The 23,174-nt window shown below is 42.0% G+C and overlaps 1 protein-coding gene across 2 annotated transcripts; it reads left to right on the top strand.

Moving 5' to 3' along the window:
• The first annotated feature begins 3,781 nt into the window (after positions 1-3,781).
• On the top strand, positions 3,782-22,847 carry AQP1 (aquaporin 1 (Colton blood group)). 2 transcript variants are annotated; one of them, XM_033077730.1, is made up of 5 exons: positions 3,782-5,192; positions 19,173-19,337; positions 19,446-19,526; positions 20,973-21,071; positions 22,498-22,847. In XM_033077730.1, the coding sequence occupies exons 1-5, from the start codon at positions 4,803-4,805 to the stop codon at positions 22,528-22,530; spliced, it is 768 nt and encodes a 255-aa protein (XP_032933621.1). In that variant the 5' UTR covers positions 3,782-4,802; the 3' UTR covers positions 22,531-22,847. The 2 variants fall into 2 exon arrangements, with proteins under 2 accessions (XP_032933621.1, XP_032933613.1); XM_033077722.2 differs by lacking the exon at positions 22,498-22,847 and having other exon boundaries at positions 20,973-22,148.
• Positions 22,848-23,174: the final 327 nt, after the last annotated feature.

Below are 23,174 nucleotides of genomic sequence, written 5' to 3'. Positions count from 1 at the left end.
GAAGAGACAGAAAAGAAGAAGGGGAATGGGAAAGGAATAGGGAGAGGAGAGAGAGGACAGAGAGGGAAAGAGGGCATTGCCACCAGCTGATCAGGAAGAGCTGCCAGTGTCCAGGCAGCCTTTTCACCTTTCCAAAACCTGGTGGGAGAAGCCCCTCCCCAGTGTCTCCTCATCCCTGTGAGGTGCTGCCAGCCAAATCTCCCAGAGATGAGGCTTCCCCCACTCCTGGCTGTCCCTGCAAGTGGCACCTGGGCACTCCCTCCCTTCCTCCATCCCTTCTCAGGTCTCTGACAGCCCTGGCAGCCAGGGCTGAGACCAAATCAAATCCAAATTGGCTCCTCACACAGGGAACAAATCCAGCTGAGCAGCTCAAGGGGGAGTTCTCATCAGCTGGCACATGGAGCATGTGTGGGTGCTGAGACTGGCTGAATCCCCTGGAGAGGGGGAAGTGTGTGAAATATTCCATCTTCCCTGGATTTAGAAGTGTTTAAATCAGGGATTCAGTATAAAGCCCCTCCTGGTTTGCTCACACTGACAGGTGTTGGTTGTGATCAGGCAGCTCCTGCAGAGAAATTTCCAAGCATCTTTACCTTGGCTCAATTCCACCCTGTATTTTTTACATCAGCAGCATGGAGGGACTCTGCTTCTATCCAGAAAGTGATTTGAGCCCAGGAAGCAGCTCCTGAGTGTTGGTGCAGATCTGTTAAGTTTGTGTTATTCTTACAGGAGACTCCACCTGTGAACTAAAACTTTCTGTGTGTTTTCATTCCACCCACCAGTGCTCAACTCCTTCCCATTTCTGGGATGTTTTAGACAGCATACATGGATCCCCTGGCTCTTCCCTGCTCCATGGCTTTACTCCTTCCCATTTCTGGGATGTTTTAGGCAGGATACATGGATCCCCTGGCTCTTCCCTGCTCCATGGCTTTACTCCTTCCCATTTCTGGGATGTTTTAGGCAGGATACATGGATCCCCTGGCCCTTCCCTGCTCCATGGCTTTACTCCTTCCCATTTCTGGGATGTTTTAGACAGCATACATGGATCCCCTGGCTCTTCCCTGCTCCATGGCTTTGCTGTTCTCCATGGTGGTGATGGCTCAGAGGGGTGAGAGAAGTGGGCAGAAGTGGGAATTTCTGAATTTTTGAATTTCTGTTGTCTCTGAAAATGGAGGTAAAAGTTTTCCTAGAGCTACTGCTTGCCTGCTAAAAGACTGGCAGGGTCACAGCATAACTAATTGTTCTCAAGAGAGGAGTAATTGTATTTTGCTGAACTTCCCTTAGTTCTTTCAGTCATTTGGTGGCTGGGCTTATGTTCATCCCTTCTGCCCTCAGACTTTGACTGTTCCTTCACCTAAGAGGGAATTTCCCAAAGATTTTGTGTTAGCCAAGACCAAATTTGCAGTCATTGACATTTGTTTCTTGTTCAAAGAGCAGAGATCCTGAGCAATCTGACGTGTGGGATCACAGAACAAAGCCTGCCACTTCAGCAAGTACATTTGTTTTCTGAATGAAATATGAAGGGACATTTGTGCTACAGCCCTCCAAAATCTGATTTGTTTCATATAGTCCTGAGATCTTGGCAATGAAAAACCCATCCCTGTGAGTTTGATTTTTCACTGAGCTGTCTCTAGTGTAACTAAATCAGAGAGGTTGGGAATACTCTGATCTAAATCATCTGTGAAGAAACACTCCTCACCTAAAAAGCTCCTTTTTCCTTCTTGTTCCCAACAGATCTCTTCTTAATTGCCTGTTCTAAACACTGACAGAAATTTGGCAATCATCTCTATTTCTGGAAAAATCCAAACCCTACCTTCAAGTGTGGTGCATAAGCTACAACCATGCCCAGAAAAGCTGTCTGCACAAACCCCAGCTTATCTGATACACAGGAAATTGGATTTTGGGGCTTCTGGTCGTTTTGGGATCTGAGTGTACTTTGTTTGCTTTACCAAGCACTGGGGTCTTTGCCATCAGTCTGAGTAACATGGGATGCAGCTTGGTTTTTAGAGAAGTGACATAGTGGGTTGGGCACCACTTAGGTTTGTGTTGTGGTGGACATTTCTGAAGAAGTCCAACTGATGTGTGATTTCTCTATTCACATCTTCTCTTCCCTTTTTCCTTATTACACTCACGCCATTGTACAATTTAACTTGTCCACAATTTCCTCTATTTTTATTCTTTTGTTGCCATCCCCTTCTGTTTCCTCATTTGGCAGATTTTCTATGCACAGGAAAAGTCTGTCTCTTTTATTTGTGTGTATTCCCTGTTTAATTTAATTCAGATTTTTTTTTTCTTTTCTGTCCAAATGACCATTTTGTTGAGTTACTGTGGCACCAAGTTCCAAAATATTAAAAGAGAGGTTGGTAACATTTATGAAAGGACAAATGGAGAGTCCAGGATGAAAATGCAAGAATGAGGTGACCAATGGGTTCAACACCAAGGTGGCTCAGCCTGCTACTCTTGAGGTACATTTAATATTTGTATTGCTCACATAAAGGTCTGGCTTTCCTGGTGTCCAGTCAGGGACATGAGAGGAGACTGCAGAAATCAGAGGAGCATTTTGCAATTCTTCCCCAGTCTATTTTCCCACCTTCTGGAAGTTTTCCTTGGAGGAGTTCTTCCTCACCTTATCAGCACTGATACAGAGGTGGTTTGGTCATCCAGTTCCTAATTGTAGGAAGAGGTGAGTAAAGAGGGAGTTTCCTGAGGACATGGGTGATTCTCTGGGCAGCTCCATCCCACACAGGCCAATTTGGGACACATGGAAACTCTTGGAAACTTTGACAGAGCTCTGCTGCCTCAGTTCCCTGAGTGTGTGATCCATGCCCTGTCTTGGGCATCCTCTCGGAAGGACTAAGGGAACTGACCACTGAAGAGCTTTGTGTCAGTGTTTGAATAAAATAAAAAGTTCCCCTGGACAGGATACAACTAGAATCAACTCTATCTTGTATTAAAATTCCACTATCTTCCACTATTTGGCAGAATTAGATTTTTGATTTGTTTGTCACATGGTTCCTCATTGAAATCCCACTGTAATTAGGAGGGTAAACCCAGTAATTAATTTGTCCCTATTTCTTTACTTTTTTTCCTTTTTCACTGTTACAGTCCTGTTGTGTAAGTGTATCATAAAGCAAAAAGGAAATAAAATTGGCTATGTGAAAAATCAAGAACATCTGATGCTTAGAAAGAATAAGAACTTGGGTATGTCAAGCTTCAGACATCTGGGTTTTTATTTAAACTGTTTTCAGCTTTGTCACTGAATCATCTTTTAAAAACCAAATCTATTAAAAAAACCCCTTATTGGCTGTCTAATACTATCCAGGTGCGTATTCGATTTTTTTTCCTTCTAACTGGCATATTGTCCAAACAAAAAAGCCTTGAATTAATTTAAGTACAATTCAGAAGATGTTACCAGTGCTTAAAGAAAGAAGAGAAAAAAGAGTAGGCAGAGAAGTCGGCAGCTTTTAAACATCCATCCTTCAAGAGTTGTGCCTGGGGAATTATCCCCTGCCTCTGGAACAGATTTTCCTTGGTTTGAAGTCAGAGCAAACCCTGGGATTCACAGCTGGAGACTCCCACAGCTGCTGGAGCAGGCAGGGAGGGATCTGAGAGCTCAGGGGTTAATCTGAGCTGTGTGTCCGAGCCCTGCCGAGGTAAAACCAGGCACTGAGACCTTTTGAGAGGCTCTGGCACTGCCAGGAGGTTCATTTTGTCTGCAAAACCAAGCATGTAATTTCCCTTCTCCGTTGCTCTCCCTCTGTCTGGCCGGTCCTGTAGCCCAGAGTCTCCCTGGTGACAGCCAGGACAGCTGAGCTGACCTTCAGCAGGTGGTGAGAGATGGGCTCTCACTGCAGCACATGGGCTAGGAACCCCCAAATTGGCTTTTTTTCCTGCCAGGCAGAAGGGGAAGGCTGGGGAAACCCCGAGGTGCCTCCGTGCTTGGAAGACGAAAAGTGAAGAAATGACATAAATTTTAAAAAGAAATTAAAAAGAAAATCATCCTCAGCATCCAAATGACATGCATTTAAATCTTCCAGCTTACCACAGTGTTGTGGCAGATTTACACAGAGATTAGAAGTGATCCCTCCCCAGTGATCACCAGCTCGTGCGAGCTGTGTAAATCCAAGTGTGTCCGTACAGCCGCCAGACTTGGCATCCAAAACAGTTCCGAGTCCACAGAGCCAGCACAAGGGACATTTCTGCTTTTTTTCCCAACAAAACAGAGCTACTGAAGCCTCTGGAGTGTGGATTTAGCTGTCAGTCTTATTTACTACTTTCAGCTGTTATCTGCTGCTTCTGAAGCTGAGTGTGAATAACTTACCAGCCTGCGCTGATAACTTTGCTTTCTGTTTCAGCTCCAGACAGAAATCCCAGCAAAGCTTTCATTCCAATCCACAAGCTGAAAGATGGCACAGGAGTTAAAGAAGTGAGGCTGAAATTCCTGAGGCTCTCCTAAAGGTTTTTCCAAGAATTTAAAAAAGCCTCTTAAAAACGGCGGCGGAGATCGAACGCTGTTAAGGGAGGGGAAAAGGAAAAAAAAAAAAAAAAAAAGAAAGGAAGAAAAAACTTTGGCAGGCAAACAGTGTCTTACATCAATCTAGCAGTCAGCATCTATGTAGATGTTCTTTCCTCCTTTTGTGCAACACCCCTTCCCTCCTACAGACCACCCAAAGCCCTATAAATAATCCAAGGACTGTATTTTTCCTCCAGATTTCTCTTCAGACCTCAAAGGAAAATTATCAGGCAAAGGAAGGGAGAGAGGGAGAAGGGAAAGTGAGGAGGGGAGAGAGAGAGCAAGAGGAAAGATGGCTAGTGAATTCAGAAAGAAAATCTTCTGGAGGGCAGTGGTGGCCGAGTTCCTGGCCATGAGCCTTTTTATTTTTATCAGCATTGGCTCGGCTCTGGGCTTCAACTTCCCCGTGGTGGCCAACAAAACATCGACGAGGTCTCAGGACAACGTGAAGGTGTCTCTGGCTTTTGGGTTATCCATTGCTACCATGGCACAGAGCGTGGGCCACATCAGTGGGGCTCACCTGAACCCTGCTGTCACCCTGGGGCTGCTGCTCAGCTGCCAGATCAGCATCTTCAAGGCGCTCATGTACATCCTTGCCCAGTGCCTGGGGGCAGTGGTGGCCACAGCCATCCTCTCAGGAATCACCTCCTCTCTCCCAGGAAACTCCCTGGGGCTTAATGCTGTAAGTACAAACTTTTAATTCCTCCTTTTTTAAAATTTTAAAAATTATTTTTTAAAATTCAGTAGAAATATAGCACCTGTAATCTACTAAAGATGTGGGGGTTCTGTTGGTGCAGTTTATTGTAGCAGAGAGTCGAGTCCTGACTGATAACCAGGATGTCACAGGGATGGTTCTTCTACCCCATCCTCATTTTGGAGCTTTAGGACATTCTGGTTGTTATCAGTTGTGTACATGCAAGTTGCTGAAAAGTGGATTTTGATGCCAATTTAACACTGAACTCACTGGCAGTTCTATGATCTTTCATGGTTCTGAGGGTCTCTAAGGTGACATGCTGATTAATGTGCATATGCCTGTGTTGTTTTGGCTTCTGTGAGTGTGGCTCATTTTCAGTGTTTAATTAATGGTTTGTGTATCCTGGTGATGGCTGCAATGAAAACCCATGGGAGCAGAGAGGTGTGCAGCAAGAGAAATCCCATCCCCAAGGTGGGAGCAGAACCTGTTGCATTAGGCAGAGTGCTCAGATCCTGCCTGACAGAATCCCAGCTGCCCTTTCTGTGCATTTCTGGGCAAAAATTGGACAAATCCTGGATTCTCACGGGTAAACTGGAGGAGAATGTGAGGCAGCTGCAGGTAACTGGGGTGCAGGTTCCAGCTCTCTCCCAGCCAGATGCTCACATCATGCTGCCTAAAAACTGCCTGGCCACAACTCCTCCTCCTCAAAATGTCATTTTGCTGTTGTTGTTGCAGCATAACAGGAGGAAAAAAAGGATAAATACACTTTTAAACTTGAAATCCTCCCACTGTCAGAGGCAGTGCTACAGCCACTGCAGGACACACAGTGCTATAAATGGAAATTCCTTCTGGTCACTTATTTGACCTGATCTCTTAAGAACAAGTATTTCGCATATTTTCCTTGTCCCCTTTCTTGCAGAATATCCCTAACTGCAGTTTGTAAATTGAGCTAATTTGAAATCTTCTGCCCATTCGAAGTCACAAGGGTGTTTGGGACATAAAGCTGAAAATGCAACATCTCTTCTGAAATAACAGGAAAAATAGCAATATGGTTTTGCATACTGTAATTTGACATTACAGCTAATTCAGAACATGAGATGAGTTTTCAAAACAGAATAAAATCTGATATTAAGGTGATTCCTGGGCAGCTCAGTATCATCCACACTTATGTTACTCTGAGTTAGCTCACCTCCCTCTCCTGGTGCCTGCAGCTATTCCATCCTGCCAGCCCTTTGGAAATTCTGATGGCTTAACTCAAAACATTTTGGGGAAGAAGAGCAAATAATTTTATTGACTCCAGAAGGCTCTGGCTGCCAGTGGGATATGTGATCCTTTCCTCTGAAACCACTGACAGAGGGAGCAGCTCAACCACACGGGACAGGGTGTCCGCCCAAGTGGTTTCCTCGAGAGGTCCAACTGCCATTAAGCACGGGAGGTCTGGTTTTGGTAGCACTTAAGCTTGGTTTTTCCCTTTTGCTCCCATAAACCCCTGATGACTGGTTCCTTCCTCTAACCAAAGCTCTAAACCTGGCCATTTGTGAAGGGGGGTGAAGCTCTTCTTGCCCCTCAGTAACTCCTCAAGCTACAAAGGCAAAACCAGGCAGGGTTAAGTCTCCATCATATAAATGTTACAAATCGATCAGCAATTTCTGTGCAATGGAATAACAGAGAATATGGTTTCTAAAAGCTCTGGTCTCACTGTTTGTCATTGGAAAATATTCAGAATTTTGTCTTTCACATCCAGTTGTAAATATTCTGGCTGGTGGAGCAGTGGGGAGACCCCCCTGGGGATAGTGAGGGCAGCAGCTGTTCTTCTCCCTTGAGAGAAAGAGCTAGAGAGGAAAGGAAAGGAAAGCAAATCCATTCATTTCCCAGTGACAAGCCTGGAGTGCCTGGGGAGGGGAGGGATGAGGGGGAGCTGGGTCTGAGCCCAAGGCATGGGGGAGCAGCAGCAGAGGGGCTGTGATCATCTCAGTGGGACACATCCTGAAACCACAGCACTGAGGTGCTCCTTCAGCAAAGAGCTGACAAGGAGAAACCACAGAACTGCTTTTATTGTTATGGTTTTTAACCTGAGGACAAGGAGGGGAGGCTCAGAGCTGGCATCCCTGCCAGCTGCTCTGTCTGCTGGCCCCTCTTGGGGATAGCAAGGTGTGGATTCCCTGCTCAGATAAGGAATAGAAAGAGAGTGCTGCTTGTTTGACAAGGTTGGGAATGGGGTCTGGATGTGTGTGGCTTTGTGCTCTGACCCTGCTGTGCTTTGGAGAGGTGTTTTTTACAGGAAAAATGTGCTGGGGGCAGTGTAATGGAGCGAGTGGCCATCCAGAGCTCCCAGTGGATACTGGGTGGGGTTGCATGCCTGAACTCAGATTTCTCCTGCCTGGCTGCAGGTCCTGCACTGGGGGAGCAAACTGAGAACCCATTTCCAGTGGCTCCTCTCTAACCCACAGAGAATGAGAGACAAGGAGAGGCACTCCAACCCCTAGGTGTGTTGAGTTGCTTCCAGAGACACCCAGCTCCTCTTTGCCATGCTGAGGCTCCAGGCGTGGAAGCTTCTGCAAGGTATCCAAAATTAAGTGGGATAAATCCATGTGTTTCTCATTGCACAGAGGGAAAGAAGGAAACACAATGAAATGAAGCACAAAACCCAGCCATGGACAGGACAAGGCTGAGGAGGGAGAAGGGAGGATGAAAATGCAGGATGTTCCTTTAACATGTTCAGCATCAAGGTCTGGTTTACACCAAGACAAGCAAACCACACACACGTTGGGATTTTGATCCAAACTTTGCTTAAGACAACAGATATATTTTTAGTTACTTTGGCTGGTCCTGAGTAAGACACTTTGGATAACACTCAGAGATGTATTTAGATTACTGAATCCTTTTAAGACACTTAACTTCCAATATGTTTTAGTAGTGCCGCAGGTTCCAAAGTAAAAACTTTGGGAATTGGAGAAGCTGGAAGAGGAGTATGCAGTGTGTTTGCTCTTCTAAAAAATTAAATATTTTTCCTTACATCATCTTGTATCTTTTTTTGGAAGTTGGATTACTGCACATTACAAATTTCCATTAGGCAAAGCTGTAAGAATAGAGAATACCAACTCCAAAATGCACTCATCTGCCAGCAGAGCTGGCTATTGTCTGGTGAGGACAGATCTGGAGTTTGGATAATGGAACAAAATACTCAGCACAGGCATTTAATGACCAGCAAAGAGCGCAGGCAGGAAAGAGGGGTGAGAGGAGACTTCTGTGCTGTAAAGTAACTCAACATTGCTGTTAAACAATGTTTATCTAAAGAACTTTTATCAAATTCTTATACACATGCTCAGAAAATTTCTTTAGCTTAGATTATTTTATATTTTTATATCTACCTGTCAATCTATGTATCTATAAATAGATATATAATAATCTAAGCTAAATATATAGGTGTATATAAATAATTTGAATTTTGTGACAAATGCAGACAGTGCTTCACAAATTTCACAATTTCATAGTTTTCTGTATTTTGGCATAGTGATGAGAGTATTAGGAAATGTGTCCCCTAACTCTGGGGGGCTGTAATTTGAAAACTCTGCCTTTGAGTTTATGATGAAAGATATTATTTTAAAAGTTATAAGTGGATCAAAAATTGTAGGCAAGAAAAACAAACCTGAAGGTAACATTGCTTGGGTTGATAAAGGGAAAAGAAAAACAACCAAGAATAACAAATAAGAGGGCTTGGGTTTAGAAAACACCCAGTGGATTGATAAATGTTGTTTGTGTAACTAAGGAGCTCTCTGGAAAGGCCAGAGGAGATCTGTGGTCAGTGGATTCAGAGGTCATTTTAAGACAGGTGAATATTCACGTGGATACTGTTCCTGGAGTATGGAGTTGCTTGTTTGAATTTTTGTGTGAATTTCTTTGAATTGCTTTGAGTTTCTGCTGTGACTGACTGTGTCTGCTGCTCTGTGGGGCTCCCCAAATCAGGATCAGAACTGGTGCAATGTCCTTTGGGGATGAACACCCCGTGTCCAGCTAGGGGTTTCTCCAGGCCAGGCAAAAAGGAGCCCTTGGCTGTCTTTGACTCTCATACCAGACCAGTGTCTGCTCTTTCCTCCTTCCAACCTCACCAGAGGCACACCACAGCACCACAGAACCATGGAATAGTTTGGGCTGGAAGAGACCTTAGAGATCCAATCCTCTGCCATGGCAGGGACACCTTCCACTACCCCAGGCTGCTCCAAGCCTTGTCCAGCCTGGCCTTGGACACTTCCAGTGATGGGAATGAGTCCTGGATTGTGATCCAGCAGCAACAGAGCAACTTGGAACCTCAGTGTTGGAGATCTTTAGGTTTTTTTCCTTTACTGTCTACATATCCCCAGCTCCAGCCTTATTCTGCTGCTTGGGGAGGATGAACAATCTGTCGTGTCCAGGAGAGTGGAGCACAGGATGGGATCTGTGGGTCCTTATCATCTGCAGATGATCTTAGCTCTAGGGCATCAATGCTGGTGAATTTTCTCCCAACAAATTCCCAATTTGCATTTCCTGTGCAAACATAATGTTGCACCAGCACTGGGAATTCCCTTTTGTGTAGCTGAGACCTGCCACACCTTTTAATGGTGTTTGTGGGTCAGCACTGAAGTTTTCATGCTGATATTCCCCACTGGATGTTTCCCATCTTTTAGAAACTCGTCTCAGAGGGGATTCCCATGGGAATCACCACACTCCCCACATTTGGTGTGCACCAGTGGCCTTCTCAGCATGGGGAGCAGGACTTGCCTGGTTGCCCTGGATGACTCAGTGTTTGCCTTGTGCTTTCCCTGTCTCCTCGTGCCCGCGCCCTCCGAGCCCGTTCTCCAACCTCCAATTAAACAAAGCCGGCTCCAGTTGGAAGAACATCCAAAATAAACTGAGAGCTTGACAGTGTGAGGGGACAATTGAGTAAGTGATGCTGCTTTTCCTCTGAGTCACTGTGGAAAATTGCAGCTCCAGAGGTGCTGCTGGATGGAGGAGACACGCAGCTGAGTTCCTGACCTTTAGTGCTTATTGAAAAATCCTTGGATGCCTTTTTTTCTTTCAATGCACATTATATATTCTGCCTTTCTCAAGTCTAGGACAGTGAGGAGCTTCATTCTCCCTTTCTCTGCCCTCAGCTCTGCCTGTTTTTCATTGAGTTTAGGCTTCTCCTGCCAACCTTGACATCTGCATGCCTGAGGACTCCAACATCCACAAGGGACCAGAAGCTGCTGCATTTTTTAAATGAGCAGAATGGTTCCGGTACATGACATTGATCTGGGATTTTTATTTCTTAACAAAGACTGTCACAACAATAGCTCATTGTTCACGGTCAGTTTTTGCAGCACAGGGCTTTTAAGGCTTGCCAGCATTGTACTGAGAGGCCCCAGGCAGGGCAGGTGGGACACAGGAAAGGCACCTGCTCAAAACTGGCATCAGTCTTGGCCTCTTTTTAATGAGCTCACACAGTGACAGCAGAAATATCTGGGCTGAGACACAAACCTGATGGTTATCATCCGTCCCCCAGAGAATTTGGGGTTATGGCTCTAATCCTTATCTCAGATCTCAGAGCTCATTATCTGATTTCCATTTCTGTGAAGATTTGCTTAGTGCCTCTCTAATAACAGAGCCCTGTCCCAGGATTTTGGCAGGGAGCAGGGAGGGAAGCAGCAGCACAGTCATTTCTGGGACAAGGAGAGGCCCTTGGTGCTCATCCTGTCATTTTGTGCTAGAACAGAGCAGATCAAAGTGGGTTTTGTGCCAGTGGATCCAAGGATGACCATTTGGAAAATGTTCTGCAGGCCTCTTCATTTATTCCTACTTAGAAATGGTAGAAATTCCTGAAAGGAGTGCATAGGGATGTTTAAAACAATGAGCTACCATAGATCTAAACACATTATTAATTTGGTAGATTAGTTAATATTATAATAAAAGTGGAGTCATGGTGGGAATGATTTCATTTCAGAGAATGATTTTTTTTTTCTATCTTAGATCAACTGTCAAAATAAGTAGGATTTAAGTAAAATTATTTTTGCCACCACCCTTCCTGGGTGATCAATAAACAGTTAAATTGGTTTCCTTTCCATAGAGTTCTCTGATTATACCAAATATATTTGGGTGCTCTGTGAGTTATGTGTTTTCACACCCCCAAACACACTCACACACCAGAGAGAGATGGACAGAAAGATTTTCAGATGAGATAAACCCAAATTTAAATTACTTGGAAAGTTTAAAAAAATATCTATTAGTAGGTGTGGGTTCTGAACCAAGATCTGACATGGCAAGGACCACAGCCTGAGAACAAATGGAAATGTCCACAGCAAGAGAATGAATATTATGGGTTAATCTGGTTAAATTGGTGCAATGATAAGAAAAAAAATCTAAGTTTTTGCAGCAGGGCTTGTGTTTTAGCAGATATGTAAACATTCAGGGAGCTGAGAATAACATTTCTTTAATCAGAGAATCCTAAAAGATATCATTATCTGAGCTATATAGATATTTTTAAATGAATCATTTTTAAAGCAAGGATACCAAACCACATCACAAGTAGTAAAGGAAGAAAAGATAGCCCTTGGAAAATTTCCTGTTTGTCTCCAGAGGAAATTGCCTGGTTTTTTAGGGCAGTAGTACATTTTTGCTTATTTGTCCATTCTCCAGCTGAATCGAGAGAATTCAATAACAGAGGGGTACCACAGTTGTCTCCTGGAGGTTTTTCTGGCCTGGCTGGGAACATTTTGAGCCCTGAGTATTTATTAATGTGTGATTGATGGGGAAGTGCAGATGTTCCTGGCATGCAGAGCCAACGCTGGTGTTTGCTGCAGCTTCATTAGAACCAAGGAGATCTGAGGCTGAGGCACAACAGCAACCTGTTAAATCAAATATACAGAGCCTGACAGGCATCCTGGAGGAAACTATAAACAGCAGGAGGGCAAAAATGTGGCCTGAGAGCTCTGCAAGCACAACTCATAGACTAGAAAGGAGTAAAGAAATCCTCTGTGTGCTTCCCTGGAGCAGTCCTGTGCATCCCCTCTCTAGGAACCACTGGGAGGTGTCACAAAACCTGAACTTTTCCAGGCTCTCAACGCTAATTCTGTGCCAGGTGGAGTCAATGAATGCTTTCAGAGCAGGAATGTGGCACGTTTCCTTACACACACACACACAGCCCACTCCTCCTGAGGGCACTGATGGCTGTTTGGAATGGGTAAGGTCAGGTTTGGCCCCTTCTCCGTCCTTTGTTAGGATTTCTTGCTTGGTGAACATGGAGAAATGAAGGAGGAGCCGGAATTGTTCCCCCAGTTCCTGAAATGCCTTGCACAGGCTCACAGCTGGTTTTTTACCCCATGGAAATGCCAATTTTCAGTGCTGTGCACAAGATTGTCTCGTAAATTTTGAGAACTTCACAGATTTGCTGGAGTTTGTTTAGAAATATAAAATTAATTCTGCTTTGGTGAAATTACCAACGACCATACTGTGAGGTTTGTGCAAATCCAGGTGTTATTCCAGTAACAACATAGAAAGGATGATCCTATTTGGCTCAAAATTCAGATATGCCCAAAATTCCCCACTGAAATACTATCTCCTTCTGGGCTGGTAATAGAGGAGGTAATAAACAGCTTTGTGGTATAAACGAGTGCTTCAACTATTACAGAAAATTAACTATTTCTTGAGTTTGACTGGGTAAAGGAAAAAAAATACAAGACCTCAGAATTCCTCATCCTCTGAATAGAAGTTGTTTATTTCTCAGCAGCAACATTTAACCAAAATTAAAAAAAAGCAACTTTCCCAGAGGCACATCAAAAAAATAAAAGTGGAAATAAAAAAAATTGTCTGTCTCTGAGCAGCTGTGCTAAATGCATGTCCTGTAGAAGAACTGAGTTTTACTGCCTGTCTTGGTCTGGCATACAAATTTTAGTGCTCTGGTTTAATAGAATAATCATTCTCGCCTCTTTCTGTCCAAGGCACTAGGACACAAAGCCCTGGATAATTTCTCTCAGCCTGCAGAGAGGGTGGGAGGAGGGAGCTCAGCCTCGTTCCTGGAGGGTGTCTGCTGCCTAAAGAAGGGAAAATATGATTTCTGCTCTGGGAATTGAATGAGTCCCCTTTAGAGCTCTTAAGGCTGTATTTATAGGAAAGATAATCTAGCAGAGGACAATGTGTTTTGTCCCCAGGTTCTGCTGAATGCTTCCATTGTTGATGTAGGACACGATCCAAAGCTAATTCATAAGCAGCTTCTGAGTGCTCCTGTCGTATCATTTTAGTGAAATCTTTAAATCTTTGCCTGTCTCTCCTTACTAAAGAAATGAGACTTTTGTACTCCCTGAATCCCTAATGCTCAATTAATGGGTATAGAAACATCCATTTCAGAGTGATATTGTTAAATAGCAAGGCTAGAAGTGAATAACTGCAGCTAAACAGCCAGGGATGAAGTCTTTGGATCAATTTTGGCTATCACTCATCAAGGGAAGGTTTACAGCTGTGGAGATGTGGGATGGACTTCCAGGAGAATAAAGGTATGTTATCAATATGGAAATCATCAAGTTCTTTTCATGAAAGAGTGAGAAGAGTCAAACAAAATGACAGGCAAGACAGTGGGATGTGGTTTGGAGGGAAGTAGGGATACAAATTTCTGAAATTTCATTTGTAGAACATCCCATTAAAGAATTTTGCCAGACAAACACTTAAATGGCAGGTAGTTGGCATAAAAAAGGATGATTAATATTTCAAAAGAGGGGATGACAAAGAGAAAATGAACCATCTAAACTATTGTGAAGAGTTTTCCTTATTCAGTAAAAAAGGAAAGTCAAAGAAGGGAAATTCTAAGTTATAAGAAGAAAATGCTGTAAGACAGCAAGAATTTACTTAAACAAAATGCTAATTTTAAGAAAACTATCTGCCATGGTAGAGAAAAGGTAATAATTTAGGTAGGATGGTTAAGATATGCAAGGAAGAGAAATTCCAACCATTAAAAATGCTGTGGCTTAAATTTTCTTCCTCAAAACCACACCAGCAGGCAGGGCTTGCTCTGGTGTTTCATAAGAATGGGGAAAGCTGCTGAAAAATAGACTTCTGCAATTCCAGAGGCCTCTTTTTTTTCGTTGTTGTTGTTTTTTTGGTTTTTTGGGGTTTTTTTCTGGAACAATGAGAAACTAATCCCTGTTATATGAAAGGAAGGGCCCTGGAAGCTCCAGTGCAGGGTTTGCTGGATGAGATGGAGCTGAGCAGCACGTGATGGAACCACCTTGCATAACAAAGTGTCTTATCCATAGAATGGGAAACAGGTTTGAGCTTGGTACACTTTCCCTCGTCATGAGAAAAATATGAAGCCACTGGAGAAGTACACAGTGGGGTTTACCTTGGGCCAGTTTAATTTCCTGTCCCCGTTTCTCTTCCGAAGGCGGACAACTCATAAATATCCTGTCCTGAAAAAAACAAAAAAAAAATTAAAAAAAAAATCCAAAGGAAAGAAAACATACCATTAATTTGCCCAAATTATTGCTGTGGGAGTCAGTCAGCTAAACATGGCAGTTAAGGGCGCTTGTGGGAAATGAATTCTGTAGTTCCCATCTCCTGTCTGATATGGAGAGCTGGAAGTGGCCACTGCCCATTTCCTAAGATGTGAAGCAGGTGTTCCTCTCAACTAATTGCTCTCATGCTCATGTCCAGATAATGCTTTTTGGGGTTTAACACTCCTCATCTGAATGTCTCCTGAGTCACTGTGACTTCAGGGCTTCCTTAGTTTCCAATCAGTTGCATCTCAGGAGTTTTCTGGATAAGATTTGATTTCTGTATATTTACTGAATTCTGGTAGATTTTTTATTCCAGGACCTTGTTCAGATTCACAGTGAACTGGGGGGAAAAAAAAATATTAATCAAGGGATTGCTAAGGCTGGAAGAGGTGGAATTCAGCTGAGAGGAGGATGCAACTCCCTTGGGGTGTCTGCATGTCCTGCTTCTTGTCTGGGAGCTGTGACAGTCGAGGGGAATTACTCAGTGCAAGCTAAAGCAGCCAGGATTGGTTCAGCTGATCAGATAAATAAATGTGTCCACAGATAACTCTCACATCTTCAGCCCAATGATTCAGCCCATTTCTGATGTGTGCTTCTGGTGCTGCTTCTGCCGAAACACTGACTGAGAAATGAAGTTTAGTGGAATTATTCATGTGAACAAAAAAGGGAAAGAAGCCTGTGTAGACTGTCTTGGAGATGAATATGGGTTTGTGTGTTTCATTTAACCCCTCAGAACATGTTTGGTTCCTTAAAGCACTGAATCCACTCCTCAAGTCTCCCAGGTCTGAAGCCTGAATAGCTCAGGGAGTTGCTGGGCTTTCCCTGCCCTCTGACTTTTTCTGTTCCCTTAATGAGGATTACTGGACTGCAAAGAGGAGATGTCAAAGATTTCCCAGCAGATACATCAAGGACAGATGCAGTGTCAGCCCACATACCCTGTGACCACTGGTGAGAGGTCCCAGTGCAGGGAAAAAGGAATTGCAGTGTGGGCACAGGTCACTGGAAAGGATCCTCTTCACCCCAACACTGCACTACAAGTGGCTGTGTCTTGTTTCAAAGTATTATTTTGTCCATTTAGGAACCAGAGATATTGGTCACCTTGTATTCTGGATATTCTCAGTAGCAGAATGGCAGCTGTTTAGAACAGCTGCTATTTTTTAATCAGGTCTCTAATATGTGGGACTGTTTCCTGCTGAATTCAGATTAAGCTTTAGACAACCTGAAGCTTCTGGAGTCTGATATTCTATAAAATATTCTACACAAGTTCAAGCTTTCCTTAAAAACCTGAATAGCATACAGAAAATACAAGCGCAGGATGGCAAACTCATTTTGGTTCTGTCTCCTTGGTTCTGTCAAGACCTTAAACCAGCAGATTCAAAAGGTGCAAAACGTTATCTGGATGATACTTGCAAATCCTGTGTGGATAAGGATGATATAGATATAGATATAGATATAGATATAGATATAGATATAGATATAGATATAGATAGATATAGATATAGATATAGATACAGATATAGATATAGATATAGATAGATAGAAATAGAAATAGAAATAGAAATAGAAATAGAAATAGAAATAGAAATAGAAATAGAAATAGAAATAGAAATAGAAATAGAAATAGAAATTAAATACAAATATAAATATGCACACATACATTTTAACTTGACACAGGGGAATGTACATTCCTATTCTGTCCCTAAAGATTTTCTGGGGTGTGTCTGGGATGGTGAACACTGGTGCTGCTCCATGTGTACCAAGGATGGCCCAGGCTGCTGCTATAATGATAATTTAGCTCAGATAAGGAGGCAAACAAATACTCTGTTATCCTACACTTACACCCTGCAGATCCACAGGCTCCAGCAGAGCAGAACATCCAGGGTTTGCCTGGGTTTGTCCCATTTTGGAACATGGCCCAGCGTCCTTGCTCTCACACTGGAATCTTAACGTTCCTGGCAGGCTGCGTAAAATTACCAGGCTGGAGGAAAGCAAAAGGTTTCCTATGATATTTCCAGGTTTTCTTTGATTCCACACAGCCCATCAATAAGTGTTGATTAGCAAGGAGAATGACCTCAAGTCACGTCAGCTGTAGGATGTGTTTTTCCTGGAGGGAAAGGAAGAATTGATTTCCGCCTCTCGAAGATAAGGATTATCACAGGTTTTTAAAGAATAATTTTGCTCCTGTTGTCTTTTATAGAAGCCCTTCAAGTAAAGGGAAAGCCCAGTGTTTAATCTTTTAAAATGTCAAGGCTTTGTCAAATGCTAACAGACCTCAGCTCTGGGTTCTGGGGTTGCATCCTGATAGCAAAGAATTTGGTTTCTTATCTTCTCTTGGGCACGTGCACATCAGTCATTATTTGCTAAGACAGCTGGCTTTTAAGTTTGGCCATTTGGCCTTCCAAATGTGAGATAAGATTTTCCAGAGGGTATATAATCCAGATTTTGAAATTGGTTTTGATACAAGGAGAAGCACTGGAAGTCTAATTTGTTGAGAGTCAAAAATCCCACTGTCTCTACATGAAAAAAGTGTTTATTTTTAAAACTTACAAAAGCACTAAAATATTAATTCAGAGATATCAAGCATGAATTTCTGGATCCTGCAGTTTTCAGTGCATCTCATATGGATGCATTCATGTCAGACTCACACTTCTCACATGTAAGTCCAAATAATGATGAAGGTTTCATTAATGGATTTCAGTTTCTACTCTGTGGATGCTGAAGGAACCAAAACACTCATCCTTTCAACCAGAATTCCCTTCTGTTTGTGGATAAACTACTTCCAACTCGGATGATATCACTCCTACATGTTAAAGAGCAAGCTATAAAAATACATTATTAGTGTTTCAGATTAGCAGGATTTAAAAATCAGATTTATACTGAGGAATGAATTTTTTCATTGCTTAGGAATTTGATATTAAGCTTTGTTACAGAGAAGAAACAAATGTGAGCAACATCTGTGGAAAGTGAAATAGTTCAGTTAACCATCTTCAAGGTTTTTCAAGTATTTGTTTTGGGGAAATTAGGGCAAAAACCACAAAAATCAGATTAATAGCAGGACTTCCTGTGATTTCATTGTTCTGGATAGGTCACAATAACATGTAAATATGTTTTCTGCCATGTATGACCCAGCAGTGTTTAATGCAGGGGCTCTGACAGATGTGATAACCTACCGATAGCACAAATTAATATAAGTTTTGCAGAGTTTGCTTCCTACTCTGAGTTACATTCTCAGTTCTCTGGCCTGTGGCCAAGCTCCTGTTTCATCCCATCCATGCAAGAGTTATTTCTGCTTAACATCAAGTTATTCAGCTCAGTAACAGACTTGCCTTGACTTAATGAAGACACCACTGAATGCAGCAATTAAAAGCAAAACTCAAAACTTGTTATAACATCAAATGGTTTCCCTCCATGGCTTCTTGTTAGGTGCAAGTTTTTAGCAGTACTCCTGAAAAATGACAGCATTTCAGCTCTGAAATGTCCATTGATGTGAATCACCATGGTTTCAATATGTTCTGCAGCATTTGCAAGAAGCTCTGATGATTTCATGACTAATAATACCATTGCAATATTTATCTCTGACAGTCTGAGTTTTTCTAGATAACCTACTTCAGTAGGAAATTGAAGCACTCCCGTCAGCCCCTTTGGATTCCTAAACTGGGGATTTTTTTTATGTATCCCAAAGAAATTAAATGAGATTCAGTTTGAGTCCAAAGACACCAAAAAGTAGTTCACCTCTGAGTTAGGTGTCTAAGCTCTTTGTAATCAAATGAGATCTAAAAAATAAATAAATAAAGACAGAGCTTTCAAAGGATCACCTTCATTTCATCAGGTGAATGGATCTCATTTCCATTGACCACACAACCTGTACAAATTAGAGACACATTGATTAAATGTTAATATCTAGAGAAGTTTTATGTACTTTTGGTCTTCTGTCACATCCACCAGTCCCACACGAACTCCATGGAAATCCCAGGGTATTTCCCATGGCATTAGAGGCATATTTTCAGGCAATTAATTCACAGCATAGGTGGAATATTAATATCTTAATATTAATATGGAAATCCCTGAAGCAATGAGTGACTGTCCTAAGGTATCACAGTCCACTTCTGAAAGAGTAAACTCTGCTGAAGGTGACTCTGGCTGATTTGATTGTCACATGTGGATCAGTTACACTCACTGTGTCCAGTGGCTGAGTGTTCACTTTGGCTGGAAACAGCAAACATTCAACCATGATGGGTCAAAAAAAGCTTCGTATGCCTAGGCAGGGAGTGTTTCAAAACAAACTATTCTTCAATTTTTTCTTCTTCTTCCTATTTTTCCCCTTGTTAAGCAAAAGGAACCCCAGGAAGGAAATGGATGTGCAAGTCTACATTTTCATACTGAGGAATCAGATACTGCAGAACTTTGTCACAGTGGTTGAAGTCATGCAGGAATATGAAATGACATTTTCCTTCTTGCCTCCATGCAGCTTTCAGAGGGAATCAATGCAGGCCAAGGGCTGGGAATTGAGATCATTGCCACCTTCCAGCTGGTGCTGTGTGTCCTGGCCACCACAGACCGGAGAAGGAACGACGTCTCGGGGTCGGCGCCTTTGGCCATTGGTCTCTCCGTTGCCTTGGGACATCTTCTGGCTGTAAGTTTTAGCCCTCAGTTTTATCTGCCCTGTCCCACCACTGGGTGGGCCAGTGAAGGCAGGGAGATGATGGGGAAGCCTCACCTCTGGTTCTCTTTCCACCTCCAGATTGATTACACCGGCTGTGGGATTAACCCAGCCAGATCCTTCGGCTCAGCGCTCATCGCCAACAACTTTGAGAATCACTGGGTAAGTTGAGTAAATTTGTTTAACTCACAAGAGGCTCTAAAAACACACAGATCAGTAACATTTCAACACGTATCATCAGGACCAAGTCAGAGAGTTGGCATTTCCTTTTCACGTAACAAAGAATATTCTCCTTTCAATCCTGACCAGCCTCAGGCAAACAAAAATTCCTCAGGCTCATTCAGTCTCTGTGCTCAAAGTAATACAGTAGATTTTCTTTGGTTATCCCCCTTAATATTTATTTATTTCAAACATTTTAATAATATAAGCCTCATTACACAGAATCCTGTATTGTGTATTTATTATTTAAGCTAAGTTTGTAAAGTGCCACTGCTTAATCTGATAAAAACCAATTTTTTTGAAATAGATCATCCAATATTTAAGAGCTAATAAATGTTCAGCATCTTAGCTGAATGTCAGTTTATGTGTTTTCAAGTAGAAGTGCTCTGGAAACACTATGCATTTTAGATTATTCCACATGTTTAAATGTGGTTAAAATTAGGTTCTTTGCAAAAATTTACTTATTTCACCAAAGCTCAATAAAGAAGCCTGATATAAAGTTGTAGATGAACATGTGTTCTTGAATATATAAAATAGGGCTTGTTCCAACTCTCCTGCTGACGATTTTGGCAGCCAGTTGCATAGGTACTGGTGGAAATTTAGTTGTAATATAATGGGGTTGTGAAAATTCCGGATATGGATTCCATTTTAATGTGAAGAGTAAATCATAAAAAGAGGACACTGGGGAAATTTTGGAAGTGTCTACCACTTGAACATTTTATTGGGACACTAAAGGGAAGTAACTAAGTGAGGAGCTGATATTTTCAGAATGTAATAGGAAATTTATTATCCCTAGTAGAGACAGAAGAAGATAGAGGTAATAATTTGTGTTAAAATACTGATATTGCTGAATAAAAGAGTTTTCAGACTCAGTAGTGCTTTAGCCCTGCAAAATCTTCAATATCTTCTGTTATTTCTAACAAAATCAGCTTGTCTACTAAAATCCTTTTATTACCTCTCCTTCTAAATTTTAATTTTCTTAAGTGGTTAGACCAGTTCAATCACAGCAATATCACCAGCTAAGCAGCATCCAGAGACAAATTAAACCCCTAATTAGGTCCTTGTTAAGTATGACTTTCAAATTCACCTATCACTGGAATTTAACAGGAGAATGGAAACTAATGCCCTGTTGTTTTAGAAATTATTCTCCCCTGTCAACTCTGTCTGGTGTAGCAGAGATGTTTTAGCAGCAGGTAACTGATTTTAAATATCACAATTTGACAACATAGTCACAGTTATTCTCCTCTGGGTCTATCACCAATTCATGCTTTCATGCCATGGGGTTAAGTAAACATTCAGGTGGATAGGCTGCAAATTTCATGGTGAGAATCCTCAGAGGAGCTTCAAATGCAGAAAAACCTGATGCAATGACTTGGTTTTGTATTCCAGATTTTCTGGGTTGGCCCAATCATTGGAGGAGCAAGTGCTGCCCTGATTTACGACTTCATCCTGGCGCCCAGAACCAGCGACCTCACCGACCGCATGAAGGTGTGGACCAGTGGCCAAGTAGAAGAGTATGACCTGGAAGGGGATGATATGAACTCCCGGGTTGAAATGAAGCCAAAATAAAGAAGGGCATGGAGAGAGGGGGGAGGAAAAAAAAAAAAGAAGGCAAAAAAAAAAAAAGCAGCACATTGGTTTCCGAAGATTTTATCAGTGTTATAGACTCTTTGTAAACCAGCAAGCAGTACTTTGGTTTTTTAATTCAATAGTTTTCCTTTTTTTTTTTTCGCCCCAAGTCCTAATAGCGTTTTTTTATATCTGGGGTTTTTTAATTACAGAGTCTTTATGTTGAGAAGTCATGACCTAAATAAATTGTTTAACCCATCCCTTGGTACCACCCAATTTTGAGGTGTATTAGTGTGGGGGATTCTCCTGCCACATCACTCAGTAATGATAAGTAGTTCCAATGACCAGTTGTTTTCCTGAAAGAATACTGAGGAATTGAGGACAGAGAACCATCTGTACCAATACAGAGGCCTTACACCTGAAAAAACAGTATTTATACAAAAATGCAAGGCTGGCATCTAGTGCCAGCAATGAATGGGAAAAAAACCAGTCTCAAATCAGTGTCCAAAAGCATCTAGTGGAAGGAAAGGTTACTAAAGATTAGTTGTTATGTGAAATTACCCATAATTTCCTAAATGACTGATCATCTTTGAGAAAGAGGGACAGAAAAGTTAGGCAGGGTAACAATTTCCAGAGTCACAGGACCTTTCAGATTTTTGAGTGTTTCATTCTCCCTGAACCTGCACCCAGTTGCTTGTGAGGGGAGAATATATGTGACAAAAAACCACAAAACATAGATATATTAACTCCTGGGAAGTAATAACTAGAAGTCAAATTGGAGAGTACAAACAACAACAGCAGCAAGAGCGACGTGGTGCCAACGTGTAAAAAGGATCTGATGGTTCCTGTGACTACTCTGGGTAATTTATCTTGTGATTTAAAGCAAAATAAGGAGAGAAGAAAGTTTCCTTTCTCTCTGACCCCATTCCAATAGCCAGCGCTGTGACATTCAGGGACCACAAACAGATGTGCACACGGTATATTTTCTAATGAGGGACAAATACATACCTGTAATTCCATTTTGGGGGTGGTTGCTTTGTTTTTTTATATATATATATATATATATAAATGTTTATATATATGTTTTATACAGAAAGCCTAGTGTACTGTTTTGTAAGAAAATAAGAGCATACAAGTGGAAAGAATTGCAGCAATTCTTAGCAAAATAAACAACACTGGAAACGAGAAAGAAAATTAACACTCTAAATGACATGGAAGATTATTTTCTTTTTAAATTTGTGTGTGTGTGTGCTACTTATGATTTCCTGAGTAACCCAAAGCATTAGCTGGTCTTACCTACTAACTATAGAATATAGTTAAAGCAGACTTGTTCTGCACTAAACAGTTTTCCATAAGAAACGAGGCCCAGAGGAACTGACAGAAAATCAGCACATTCCAGCATTCAGCAAAACCCCCCAGAGGTAATGGGATGGATTCTCCTCTCTGAGAGACAGTGTGGGATTGGGAGGTGAGGTAGGATTGGCATAGGAATCTGTATGGATTGGATCGTTTCATCAACATGAGCAGATGGACAATGAAAAAAGAAAAAAAAAAATTACCAGCAAAATAAACCAGGATATATTTTATCTTTCTTGCCTACATTTGGTGTGCTATCCCATGTATTGCCTATGTACATAGAGCATGATTGGATTTTGGGGTGGTTTAAAAATAAACAAAATCAGTTGTGCTAACATACCCACTGTTCATGATTCTTCATTTTTAATTTGTCATGTAATGCAATTTCATCTTCTGCACAATTTCTCAGGTGTCCACCAGTAAGACTGAGCCAATTTCTACTTTTCCACTCTTCACTTGATGCTGCCCTTCAGGGAAAGGAATGTTTTGTGTTTTTATGGCAGGCATAGCAGAACCTCACCTGGAAGTGAATTCTTCCAAATTATATTCAGAAATGAAGCAGAGTACCAGGATCTTGTACTCACGTTCTAGAACTTCATCCAATTTTACCTGCTGTTATCCCAGCACCTCCATTGACTCCCAATTAACCCTTTTTTGCCTTACAGA

This window comes from Catharus ustulatus, chromosome 1, assembly GCF_009819885.2.
Source record: "Catharus ustulatus isolate bCatUst1 chromosome 1, bCatUst1.pri.v2, whole genome shotgun sequence".
NCBI lineage: Eukaryota > Metazoa > Chordata > Aves > Passeriformes > Turdidae > Catharus > Catharus ustulatus.
This window is presented reverse-complemented; position numbering and strand designations above follow the sequence as displayed.

Excerpts from the sequence above, each read along its gene's own strand:
- AQP1 (XM_033077722.2), top strand. The coding sequence starts at position 4,803 with ATGGCTAGTGAATTCAGAAAGAAAATCTTCTGGAGGGCAGTGGTGGCC. Across the intron at positions 5,193-19,172 it reads ACTCCCTGGGGCTTAATGCT|CTTTCAGAGGGAATCAATGC; the intron begins GTAAGTACAAAC and ends GCCTCCATGCAG. Across the intron at positions 19,338-19,445 it reads CCTTGGGACATCTTCTGGCT|ATTGATTACACCGGCTGTGG; the intron begins GTAAGTTTTAGC and ends TTCCACCTCCAG.